Source organism: Pongo pygmaeus, chromosome 12, assembly GCF_028885625.2.
Source record: "Pongo pygmaeus isolate AG05252 chromosome 12, NHGRI_mPonPyg2-v2.0_pri, whole genome shotgun sequence".
Lineage (NCBI taxonomy): Eukaryota > Metazoa > Chordata > Mammalia > Primates > Hominidae > Pongo > Pongo pygmaeus.
The window spans coordinates 132397477-132409941 of record NC_072385.2 but is presented as its reverse complement, the minus strand read 5'-3'; the positions used below and the strand labels follow the sequence as shown (position 1 = coordinate 132409941).

The window sequence follows — 12465 nt, the reverse complement described above, 5'->3', positions numbered from 1 at the left end:
GTCTCTACTAAAAATACAAAAATTAGCTGGGCGTGGTGGCACATGGCTGTAATCTCAGCTACTCAGGAGGCTGAGGCAGGAAAATCGCTTGAACCTGGGAGGTGGAGGTTACAGTGAGGCAAGATTGTGCCACCGCACTCCAGCCTGGCAGCAGAGTGAGACTCCATCTCTAAATAAATAAATAAATAAAAATAAAGGCTCACATTTGCCTATCCTATAAAAATTGGAGTCAAACCCTGTTACTGCTTTATCCACTAGGTTTAGGGAATATTCTAGATCCTGTGTTGTCATTTCAACAATGTTCACAGCATCTTCACCAAGAGTAGAATTCATCTCAAGAAGCCACTTTTTATGCTCATCCATAGACACAACTCCCCACCTGTTCTAGTTTATCATGAAGTTGTAGCAATTCTCTCATATCTTCAGACTCCATTTCTAATTCTAGCTCTCTTGCTATTTCCACCACATCTGCAGTGACTTTCTCCACGAAGTCTTTGAACCCCTCAAAGTCATCCATGAGGGTTGGAATCAACTTCTTCCGACCTCCTGTACATGTTGATGTTTTGACCCCCCCATGAATCAAAAATATGCTTAATGGCGTCTAGAATGATGACTCCTTTCCAAAAGGTTTTCAATTGACTTTGCCCAGTTTAATCAGAGAAATCACTGTCTATAGCAGTTATAGTATTACGGAATGAATTTATTAAATAATAAGACTTGAAAGTCAAAATTAGTCCTTAATTTATGGGCTGCAGAATAGATGTTTTGTGTTAGCAGCCATGAAAACAACATTAATCCCCTTGCATTCTCCGTCAGAGCTCTTGGGTGATGAGATGCGTTGTAAACGAGCAGCAGTATTTTGAAAATAATCTTTTTTTCTGAGCAGTAGGTCTCAACAGTGAGCTTAAAATATTCAGAGAACCATGCGGCAAACAAATATGCTGCCATCCAGGCCTTCTTTTTCCATTGGTAGAGCAGAAACACAGTAGATTTGGCATGGTCCTTAAGACCCTAGGGTTGGGGAATGGTAAATGAGCACTGGCTTCAGTTTAAAGTCACCAGCTTCATTAGCTCCTACCAAGAGTGTCACCCTGTCCTTTGAAGCTCTGAAGCCAGGCAATGACTTCTCCTCTCTAGCTATGAAAGTCCTAGATGGCATCTTCTTCCAATAGAAGGCTGCTTTGTCCACATTAATTAAAAATCTGTTGTTGAGTGTGGCCACCTTAATCACTGATACTAGCTGGAACTTCTGGAGAACTTGCTGCAGCTTCTCCATCAGCATTTGCTGCTTCACCTTGCATTTTTATCTTATGCAGTTGGCTTCTTTCCTTAAACCTCATGAACCAATCTCTGCTAGCTCCAAACTTTCCTTCTGCAGCTTCCTTATCTCTCTGCCTTTACAGAAATGAAGAGAGTTAGGGCCTTGCTCTGGATCAAACTTTGGCTGAGCAGAATGTTGTAGCTGGTTTGCTCTTCTTCCCAAACCACTAAAACTTCCTCCATAAACTAACTGATGCAAGAGACCTAGCTTTTGACTTATCTCAGCTTTTGACATGCCTTCCTCACTAAGCTTACTCATTTACAGCTTTTGATTTAAAGTAAGGGACATGCAACTCTTCCTTTCACTAGTACATTGAAAGGCCACTGTAGGGTTATCAACTGGCCTGATTTCAATACTGCTGTGTCTCAGGGAATAAGGCCTGGAAAGGGAAAAGAGATGGAGGGACGGCCAGTCAGTGGACAGTCAGAACACACACAACATTTAGATTAAGTTTGTAGTCTTACATGGGTGTGATTTATAATACCCCAAAACAATTACAATAGTAACATCAAAGATCACTGATTACAAGCCAGCCACAATGGCTCACAGCTGTAATCCCAGGGCTTTAAGAGGCCAAGGTGCAGGGAATGCTTGAAGCCAGGAGTTGAAGACCAGCCTGGGCAAATAGCAAGACCCCATCTCTACAAAATAAAAAATTAAAAATAAATTTAAAAAAAAAAATCCAGCATGGGGGCACATGCCTATAGTCCCAGCTACTCAGGAGTAGCTAAAAGTAGGAGAGTAAGGCAGGAGGATTACTTGCACCCTGGAGGTAGATGTCAAAACTCAGCAAGCCTACTTTAAGTATGTGCCCTTTTAAAATGTCAATTGTGTCTGATAAGAGTTTTGTTATCTCATGTGGACAAAGGTCAAATTGGATAACAGTCACTGGTCAAGCTTCTCCTTCTGATTTAACTGTAGAACAAAAGACAGATGCTCCCACAGGCTCCTCCTGAAGCCTCCAAAGCTCTGCAGGGCTCAGCATGCAACAGCCAGGTAGGACAGAGGGTGTGGGGCTGACCGCATACTGCTTTCCCGTAAACACCCTGCCCTGGTGCTCCGGGCTGCTCAGATGTGCAGGGCATCTGGACAGGAGCAGGGCATGAACCCTGCTTTCCACGGGCAGATGACGCAGGAGGCAGTCAGATCTGGAATAAACAAGACGCCAGAACACGCAGGGCCCTCAGACGCCCGGAGGACGGCTGCCATTCTTCACCTCGGACCTCCGGGCTAGTCTCCTTGGAGGTCTGTGTCTCCCATCCTCTTCGCTTGAAACAGGAGGGAAAGCAACATCCTCCAGAATAAAGAAACCAATGAACACAGCAGTGATGACTGATCTCGTATCTACGCCAGGGAGATCTAACCCACGAAACAGCGGACAGTCTACTCATGGTTTTTGTTCGTTTTTGCCAGCTTCAGTTTACCTTGCGTGAGTAATCATTCCACTGAGACATCTTTTGGATTTACTATTTTGCTGCGGCCTTTTGGATCTGAAGAGAAATTAGATGGGGAAAAACACAATGCCTATTTTTTTCTTTTTTTTTGAGATGGAGTCTTGCTCTGTCCCCCAAGCTGGAGTGCAGTGGCACGATCTCAACTCACTGCAACCTCTGCCTCCCAGGTTCAAGCGATTCTCCTACCTCAGCCTCCCGATAGCTGAACTACAGGCATGAGCCACCATGCCCGGCTAATTTTTGTATTTTTAGTAGAGATGGGGTTTTGCCATGTTGGGCAGGCTGGTCTTGAACTCCTGACCTCAGGTGATCTGCCCACCTCAGCCTCCCAAAGTGCTGGGATTACAGGTGTGAGCCTCCACGCCCGCCTTAATGCCTATTTTTCAAAATAAACTTTAAAACAAAGAAAACAAAAATTACTAGTGTTATGAATTTAGAAAAATATCTATCAACCAGTTGTATTACTTTAGCATCAAAAGAAGTATGCACCCACCCACTAACATGCGTGCTAAGTCACATGCAGGTGGTCCGGCAGCACGCAGAGTTTAACAATTCAACCACCCAGCCTTGATCCTGGGGAGCCACTGGCCCACATAGAGAGACACCACTAACATATAAAATGTCCTGATCGGCTATTTAAGCATCAAACATGGTAAAGTTTGTCTTCTCTTAAACTGAATTCCCTCAAAAAAGGTACTTTTAAATAAATCACATTTTCTTCTGAACCCCAAAAGCATATGGAACTATCACTATTAAAATAATTAGTAAACCTGGGCGCTGGGAAGCACGAGAGAGCCCACATGTCGGTCACTAAAGACCAGAGGCCAGCATCAGCTTCTCAGCTCCAGATCCTGAGTAGGAGCGGGGAAGATCTCTGTACTCCTGAGAGATCGCCCGATTCCCAGCCCTGAGTTCCCCTCCCAGAGCACTGCTGTGGGCCCAGCAGGACTGCATGCATTTGCATCTATTTTAGCTTCTTACTGTCATGTGCAAAGGAAAAACACTTGGATTCTCCAATCAGAAAGGTATTTATCTCATAATAAGCCAATGGGAATCAGCATAATGCAAGTTGATCTTCAAACTTTTTTTTTTTTTTTTTTTTTGAGACTAGGTCTCGCTCTGTCACCCAGGCTGCAGTGCAGTGGCGTGATCCCATCTCACTACAACCTCTGCCTCCCAGGCTCAAGCGATTCTCATGCCTCAGCCTCCCGAGTAGCTGTGACCACAGGTGTGCACCACCAGGCCCAGCTAATTGTATTTCTGGTAGAGAAGGGGTTTCGCCATGTAGTTCAGGCTGGCCTCGAACTCCTGAGCTCAGGCAATCTGCCCGCCTTGGCCTCCCAAAGTGCTGGGATTACAGCCATCAGCCACCACACCCAGCCTGATCTTCCAACTCTTACCTAGCTTTGAGATTCATGAGATCTGCCCTGCAGACTGGAACTTTGTCTTTGTTCTGTTTACATATTTAATTTTGAACCCTGGATCTGTGCCACGGAGGCTCCTGCCCAGACAATGCAACACCCACTTCGCTTAAAAAGGCCCAAGTTTTACCCCAGGTAAGGGGCCCTCATCAGCTTCTGGCCAGTGTGTTCCGGGCAGATCAGGTGCCTTCCATGGCCCCAGAAGGCAGTCATGCACTCCAGACCCAGTGGCAAGGCCTCCTGTCCACTCATGGACGTCTTGAAAACTGGCGTGCCACACAGACCATTTGGTCCATTAAGACAATTCCCCAAACTTCTGCTTGTGCACTGAGTCACGCATTCTCTTTCCACCGGACTTAGCTCTGTCGGAAGGGAACTACACAGCTGCCAATCATCAGCAACTAGGGAAACTGAGTCAGAACACCAGAGAAGCAAGCCAAGTCACCCATCCAGGGGAGAAAACCATAGAATATCGCAGCATGTCGACCCTGGATCAAGCTACGCTTGAAGCTAGAGCTGCCCCTGGATTCAGAGTCATAGAGAAGGATATGCTTTCTTTTTACAACTATTTCCTTGACATATGAAAAAACACAGAGGAGGGAGGCAAGTTCTAACAATAGAAGAAGAGCTCAATTACTCTGACTTCCTAACAAGAGAAAGCACTTTCCAGACACGCAGCACTCATGTACTCACATACTAGTTTTCAAAGGTTAAAGTCATGGTGAGAGCCTAAGGGTCTCATATACTCCCTGGATGGCAAACTGGACATCCCAGGAAAGGTCCCAACACACACTGTCTTGGGGATGGGCCCTCCCTAAGCTTATTTTGAACACTGAAAATTTTCCTCTTCTGGCCACAGAACACAGAGAGCTCTGAAGATCAGCCACCTCCCAGGCTCCCACGCTGAGAAAATGTTTGGTCCACCCACCACCTTGCAAAGATAAATTATCAACATCTAAATACGTTTTAAGTGTCTCTATGGTACTTTTCAATGTATTTGCGTGGCAATAATAAAGTCTTTGACTCTGTTGTGCCAACAAACATGAGCATCATCTGTTCTATGGAAGGCAAACACTGACACTAGCACCTGCAGGACCGTCCCAGCAGACGCATCTGCACATCCTGCATAGGGCGGAGAAGCCCCAGGCTCCCACTCACACCCGGGGACCCTGCAGTCTCCTGCCCAAAGGAGGAGAGGCCTGGCGTCCCGGGGCTGCGGGTGCTCCCAGAAGACGCAGTCAGATGTGAGGGAACTTCCCGGGAGCAGGAGGATGCAGAGGAGGAGGAGCGTACGGAAAGTGCTGAGGGTGGACAGCCAGGGAGTCCCTGGCAGGCGGGCCCCTCTGCAGCACCAGCCAGCCGGCTCCCTGAGTGCCAGGCAACAAACACCCTGTGACCTCTATCTGCGTGTGAGGAGAAGAAGTCCTCTCCGAAAGGCAGCCAATTCTCCAAGGGAGGTCAGGGAAGCTCCAAGGATCAACCTCGGGACCGATGTGACTCAGGGGCCGATGTGACTCAGGGGACGCAGTCTCCTAGACACAGGAAGTCAGTTAAAAGGCCCAAACACCCACTCCCACCTATGGACTATGAGCCCCAGAGGGCCTGAGGGGCCTGCAGGTGGAAGGAGACCCACGGAGCAGCAACACTGGAACCTTCTGCTCATGTGGACACAGGCCAGGAGGTGGGCATCCACTCAGTCCAGACCACCAAGAGTGCAGGGTCCCAAGCGCTCTGCACCCTCTCCCCATCCCCCGTCCCACCAGTACTGCACACACCTGGGGTCATCTTACCACTCCCAGGAAGCCCCCTGACTCTCTGGGGGCCACGCTGGACTGGGGATTCCATGAGGGCAAGATTCCGGTCTCCTTTTCTGTGGTTGGCCCAACACACAGCACACGGCGCGGGCCTAACACCCAGCAGATGTTGAGAATAACTGAGAATGAGGAGCGGCGGTCTGGAGATCCTGCAGGAGAGGAGGCCCCGCCCCGCCTGCCATGGCGCCTGCCTGTGGTTTCTCTGCAATGCCACCTCCCTGAGCCCACCCCAAGCTCCACATGCCCAGACCCCTCCAGTGTCAGGGTTTCTGTCACAGAACTGCAGTTTGGGATAACTCATGGCTTTGCAGCAGCCTGGACTGTGGTGAGGATGTTAGTTTTGATGAGTCCGTGACCATAGCCTCAACCGTGGCGCCTCCAGGGAAGAGAGGAAGGCAGGACAGGAGAAGGGCGTGGAGGGCCTAGCTCCAGTGTGTCCAGCCAGCACCCCAGCGGTGCGACCGCGATGAAGAATGTTTCAAATGTGACCTCCCCAAAAAGGCTGGGGTTGAGAGGAGGAAAGGAAGGGGCGTACAACGGCATACTTTATTTTAATACTAGCTTTGAACTACCATTTGTGATGAACTTCTATTGTGTTGGATACAGAATGATTCTGTATTCAAAAACCAACCATTTCTACACAGCTGAACTAAGTAAGGCCTCCAGAGGGGAGGCGCTCTGCAGGAGACCCAGCAGCAAGGCCAAACCCCCAACCGAGCAGCACAGAGCGCGCGCTCCTGCCATTCCAGGAGACCCAGCAGCAAGGCCAAACCACCGACCCAGAAGCACAGGGCGCGGGCTCCTGCCATTCCAGAGCTCCCTTCACACTTGCAACTGAGGGAGCTCAAAGGTCGATCCAAACTGAGTCGTGGATGGGCTTATTCCACTGTTTTCCAAAGCCCCCAAGCCACAAATCAAACAATCCAGTATCAGACCCGCTTAAACACACTCCTGGAGCATTTCGGGGGAAGGAGCAATAAGATGTTTCCCAATGGCTCTGATTTAATCTTTTGGGGGGCTGGGATGGAGGTGAGTCTCTTGAAAGCAAAGGGACAGTGTGATGGTTGGACGGCCCAATTAACTTTGGGGCAGGTTTTTTTTTTTAATTTTCATATATAGTATGTTCCCAATTTCTACCAAAAAATTTTAATAGAAAATAATCACATATACATGAGAGCACAATCCTGGGAGAAAGCTGAAAGTGGACATGAAATGTTGCTTCACGTGTAGCATGTATCATGTAGAACTGTGTCATCTCAAGCAATGCCCCCAGAGACTCTCAAGAGTCTCCCCAGAGTCATCTCAAGACCATGCCCCCAGAGACCCCTCAACAGGATGTCCCCGCAGAATAGCTCTCCCTCTTCCCTCGGTCTCTGCCTCCCCAGGCTGCACTCGCTAGCGCTCGCTCATGACACCCGTCCACTGTGCCTAGGTCCGCACAGCTACATCCTCACGTTCTCCCAGGGGACACGGGACTTGCTAAAAATCACCCTGTTGGAATGCATCCAGCCAGGACTCCATTCTGGCCACCAGCGCTACCCTCCTCCTCTTGGCCACAGGAATAGCGTCAGGAGCTGCGCTTCTCTCCCAGAGTTTCTGTTTCCACCGCCAGAAAATGGGTATGTTCATTTCTCCAGTAAAGTGCTTTCTATAAGGGATTCGATCAACTTAACAGCTACCAGTCTACCTGCCTCACAGAATCAACGTGACTCAACAGCAACATTTCAAAGTATCACTGAAGACTGCAAAAACCCCTGAAAGTATAAGATAGAAATGGATGCAAATGTACCCTTTGAGGAAGTGTTGTGCGAGTGGACGATGATGTCACCCGTCTAGTCTCAGCTCCTTTTTCAAATTCGGTGAGGTGTTTGTGGACGAGCACACCATGCAAAGCGGAGCAGAGGACCCCATGTGTGTCCTACAACACTTATTTTAAAATGTTATTTTCAACAAGCAATTAATATTCCAGGGCAAAGCATACCGCAAGCTTTATGAAACTGACCAGATGTGAAAAATCTTTGAGGTCCCATTTTTCCACTGGCTCAGCAAGAATTACATTATCCAGACCCAGGGAAACCTCACCCGGCTCCATTCTAAAAGTCCACTGCTGTTGAGTGAGATGCCACCGAGTCGTCCAGCCTGGGCTGACCATTCACTGGCTCTGGAAAGAAAGCCTTGGTCTCTCTCCGGAGGAACAATTTCCCAGGCGGAGAGGAACTCGCGCCCCCGCCCCGCCCCGCCCCGCCCCAGGGCCTCCAGGAAGCGGCCTGCAAACTCGGCGACCCCTGGGAGCCGTGGTCTGTCCCAGCACTTTGTTTCGGAGGTAAGCGCACTGGCCGCCCACTTCCTGAATTGTTCACTCAATTTTTTTACAACTTTTGCAGACTCCTTGCTGGTGCCAAAAAGTCCTCTGGCTCAGCTAAGAAACGTGAAAACTATTTTTGGCATGCAGAAAAGTCGCTACAGGACTAAATTAGAGTCGGCGCCTGAAACGCAGCCCGCGTTCACAGATCCCGAAAATGTTGAATCCGAGTCGCTTCAGAACACAGGAGGCCTGCAGCGAACTCTGGCGGCATCTCGGTACCTGGAGCCGCGGCGCGGAGGTGGGGATTCCTGCTGTGGAGACCGTGACGCGGGGAGGCCCGCAGGCGGGACACAGGGTGTCAACCCCATCTCAACGCATCCGGTTAAACGTTTAGCGCAACTGCGAACACGCTCGCGTGGATGAGAAGCGAAAGAAGAGAAATGCCCGAGGCAGAAACCCGTTCTGAGTCCCGGCTCCGTCTAGACCCGGGCTGCCCTGAGGCTCCGTGACTACCGCGCGGCCCCTCTCGGGAACCCCGGCCGCCCGGCTCGCTCCGGGCGCAGGAAAAGCCCCTGAAAAGCGCGGGGCCCCCAGGACACCCCAGGAGAGGACGCTCAGGGCAGATGCGGGGGCAGTGGGAGCGGGGGCGCCGCGGCTGCGGGAACTGAAGCTCCTCTGGGGAGGCTTCCCCGGCGCGGGGGGATGGGGTGGGCACTGCGCTCCAAGGGGCGGGGGAGGGGGAGAGGGCGGAGGCCGGGGGAGGAGGAGGAGGAAGGGGAGGAGGAAGGAGGAAGAGGAGCGGAGGAGGGGAGCAAACAAGACGAGGAACGGGGCGGAGGGGGCTGGGAGGACGGAGAGGGCTGCGCCGCGCTCGGGGAGCGGAGGGGGACCGAGGGGTCCTGAGCGGGGGAAAGGTGAGCGGAGGAGGGGCCGCGAACCAGGGGGAAGCGGGAGGCCGGCGGAGCTGAGAGGGGGCGGCGGGAGGCGAGCGGGGCTCCCCCCGGCGGCTCCAACAACTTCCCCGTCCTGCGGGGATTCCGAGTTCCGAACAAAGGCGGCTACGAAGGCCGCGCGCACAGCGCTGTGGTCCGCCCCTCGGCGTCTCCCGCAGGGCGGACAAAGGCCCAGCGGGTCCCCACGCCACGGTCCCCCCACGTCCCCCTTCGGAGGTTCGCTTCTGCGTCCCGAGTCCCCAGGCCCTCCGCGCGCCCGATGGCCCCTCCACCCCCGGCGCCCCCCGCTCCGATCACCCCTGCGCTCCCGGATCTCCACGAACCCCCGGACCCCACGCCCCCGGCGTCCCCCGCCGCACTCACAGGATGGAGGTCTGCGGCGCCACGGCGGGCACGGCCTCCAGCAGCAGATGCATGCAGCGCACGGTGGTGCGGAAGCACAGGCAGCGGCTCGGACACCCTGCGCCCGGCTTCTGGGCCACCACGGCCAGCGTCCCCCAGGCGCAGCACAGCACGAGCGCCAACAGGCAGCGGCGCGCGGGGCCCCTGGAGGGCTTGGCCATGGCCGACGGCGCGGACGGACGCTCGGACGCACGGAGCCACCACGGCCGGCTCCCGACTGCGCCCGCCCGGCCGCGGCCCACGTCCCAGCTGTGCGCGGGGGGCGGGGGGCGCCAGCTGTGCACATGCGCGAGGCTCCTCCCGGCCCCTCCGAATCCCCGAGGGCGGGGCGGGGCGAGAACCCGGGGCCCCAGCGTCCGGCCCGGGCGCCCGCATCCTGGTGGGGCGGCCCGCATGGCCAAGGCGAGCGCTCGGGAGCGCGGAGGAGAGCATTGGCACCCCTGATTCTGCGCTCGGGACCCTGGGGCCTACGCGGAGCTTCTCCACTTCTCTTACCCGTGGTTTCTGCCTGCGCTCACTACGGGTTTTTTAGTTGGCGCCTTGCTGTTTGTAACACTTTTAGAGCGCTTGCTCTGATCCGGGCACGATTCCAGGCGCGCAGGCGCGCTCCTCTCTTTCTCCCTCTCCCTACCAGCAACCACGTAGGAAATTATTTAACGTTTAAAAAAGCCCCTCATTCCTTTTGAGGAAACTAAGGCCCAAGCCCCAAAGCGCACAGCAAGGGAGTCTCTGCGGGAAGATTAGACCCAGGCGGTCCGGCTCCCCGGGGCCTGTCAGCCACCTGCTCTCTGCCGGCCGCCTGGCTCAGCACAGTTGGGAGAATGAAAGGTCCTGTGTGGAGTCCTTGGCTCAGCGCAGCCCCCGGGATGCTCGTGGCCTTCAGTGCGTGCCCTCCTGGGACAGACCTAGGAGGACACCCAGGGAACCCCCCCCACGTCGGGTGTGTCTAGAGACAGCGGAAGACTTTGGAAAGGAGGGAAGACACTGCGTGAAATACGCACAGTTAAAGGTGGCGTTCTCACATAGTTCATACATTCTCTCCAATCATCTCACAAGGACCCAGTCTGAATTTCACAGATAAGGAAGGTGAGGCCAAGTTGTTGAACCCAGGCCACAGGGTGACGGTGCCAGATTCAGAGGCACAGCATGGGTGTGTTCCCGTCGCAAACCCCGAGTCTCAGCTGTGTCCCCGTGCTGGTGTTCTAGCCTGAGCTGCGTTTGAAAGCAGCCTGGAATGGGATTGGTGGGTAATAGGCTAGTTTCCTGTTGCTATGTTAAAACACAAAAGCAACTACCACAAGACATAGCCGGGAGGTCACAGGTGCATTGCTGACCACAGGGCACCATCTAAGGACTGGACTCCCGAGACTGCTGGCAGGGGTTCCAGTTCCTTGCCATGTGGGTCTCCATGGCCTGCACACCGGACGTGGCTTGATGCCTCCCAGGGCAGGTATTAGAAGAAAGAGGAAGAGAATGAGAGTACAACGCAGAAGCCAGGGTAAAACCTAACCTAGCCTTGGAACTGGCCCCGCATCACACCTGCAGGGTGCATCCTCAGAGGTCGGTGGCTCCCGCTGACATTCCAGATTCCATCTTTCCTGCAGGATTTTATCCACCCTCTACAGTGGATGCAGCTGACACTCCGGATGCCATTTCTCCTGCAGGATCCTATTCACACACTCTGGTGGGCCCAGCTCACACTGCAGACAACATCTCTCCTGCAGGATCCTATCCACAGACAGAAGTGGGTCCAGCTCACAGTGCAGACATCTCTCCTGCAGGATGCTATCCACACACTCGAGTGGGTCCAGCTCACACTCTAGACACCATCTCTCCTGCAAGATCCTATCCACACACAGAAGTGGGTCCAGTTCACACTGCAGATGCCATCTCTCCTACAAGATTCCATCCACACACAGAAGTGGGTCCAGCTCACACTGCAGATGCCATCTCTCTTACAGGATTCTATCTCCATACTTCAGTCTCCAGATGTCGTCTCTCCTGTAGGGTCCTATGTACACACTCCAGGGGTTCAGTTCACATTGTAGACACCATCTCTCCTGCAAGATCCTATTCACACACTCCAGTGACTCCAGTTCACACTGTAGATGCCATAACTTATGCAGGATTCTATCTAGTGGTGCATTTAACACTCCGGATGCCATATCTTCTGCAGAACCCTGTCCACACACTTCAGTGGGTCCAGTTCACGCTCTCCATGTGCTCTCGCCTGCGGCCTCCTATCCACACACTTCAGTGGTGCCATTCACACTCCAGATGCCATCTCTCCTGCAGGACGACGTCCACACCCTCCAGTGGGTCCAGTTCACACTCTAGAGGACATCACTTTTGCAGGATCCTCTCTACACATTCCACTGGTGCCATTCACACCACAGATGCTGTCTCTTTGCAGAGTCCTATCCACATGCCCCATGGCTGCAGCTCACACTGCAGACACCATCACCCCTGCAGTATCCTATCCACACACCTCAGTGGGTCCCATTCACACTCCAGAAGCTATCACTATTGCAGGATCTTATACACACACTTTAATGGGGCCAGCTCACAGTCCAGAAGCCGTTACTCCAGCATGATTCTAGCTACACGCCCCAGTGGTCCAGTTTACACTGCATATGACTTCTCTTCTGCAGGATCCTCTCCAGGCACAACAGTGGGTCCAGTTCACACTCCAGTTGCCATCTCTCCTGCAGGACCCTACCCATACACTCAAGTGGGTGCAGTTCACACTCCAAATGCCATCCACCTGCAGCATCCCAGCCTCTCACTCAAGTGGG

At 52.9% G+C, this 12465-nt stretch overlaps 1 protein-coding gene across 2 annotated transcripts in view; it reads right to left on the bottom strand.

Annotated features, from left to right (window-relative positions):
- Nucleotides 1-9984, bottom strand: part of PXDN (peroxidasin) — a 110062-nt gene extending 100078 nt beyond the window's left edge. Inside the window, exon 1 of one of the 2 annotated variants that reach the window (XM_054475591.2) lies at nt 9632-9984. In XM_054475591.2, coding sequence (XP_054331566.1) covers nt 9632-9831 — 200 coding nt within the window. In that variant the 5' untranslated portion in view covers nt 9832-9984. The remainder of the gene's footprint in view (nt 1-9631) is intronic. The other variant, XM_054475592.2, reaches the window with a different exon arrangement.
- Nucleotides 9985-12465: the final 2481 nt, after the last annotated feature.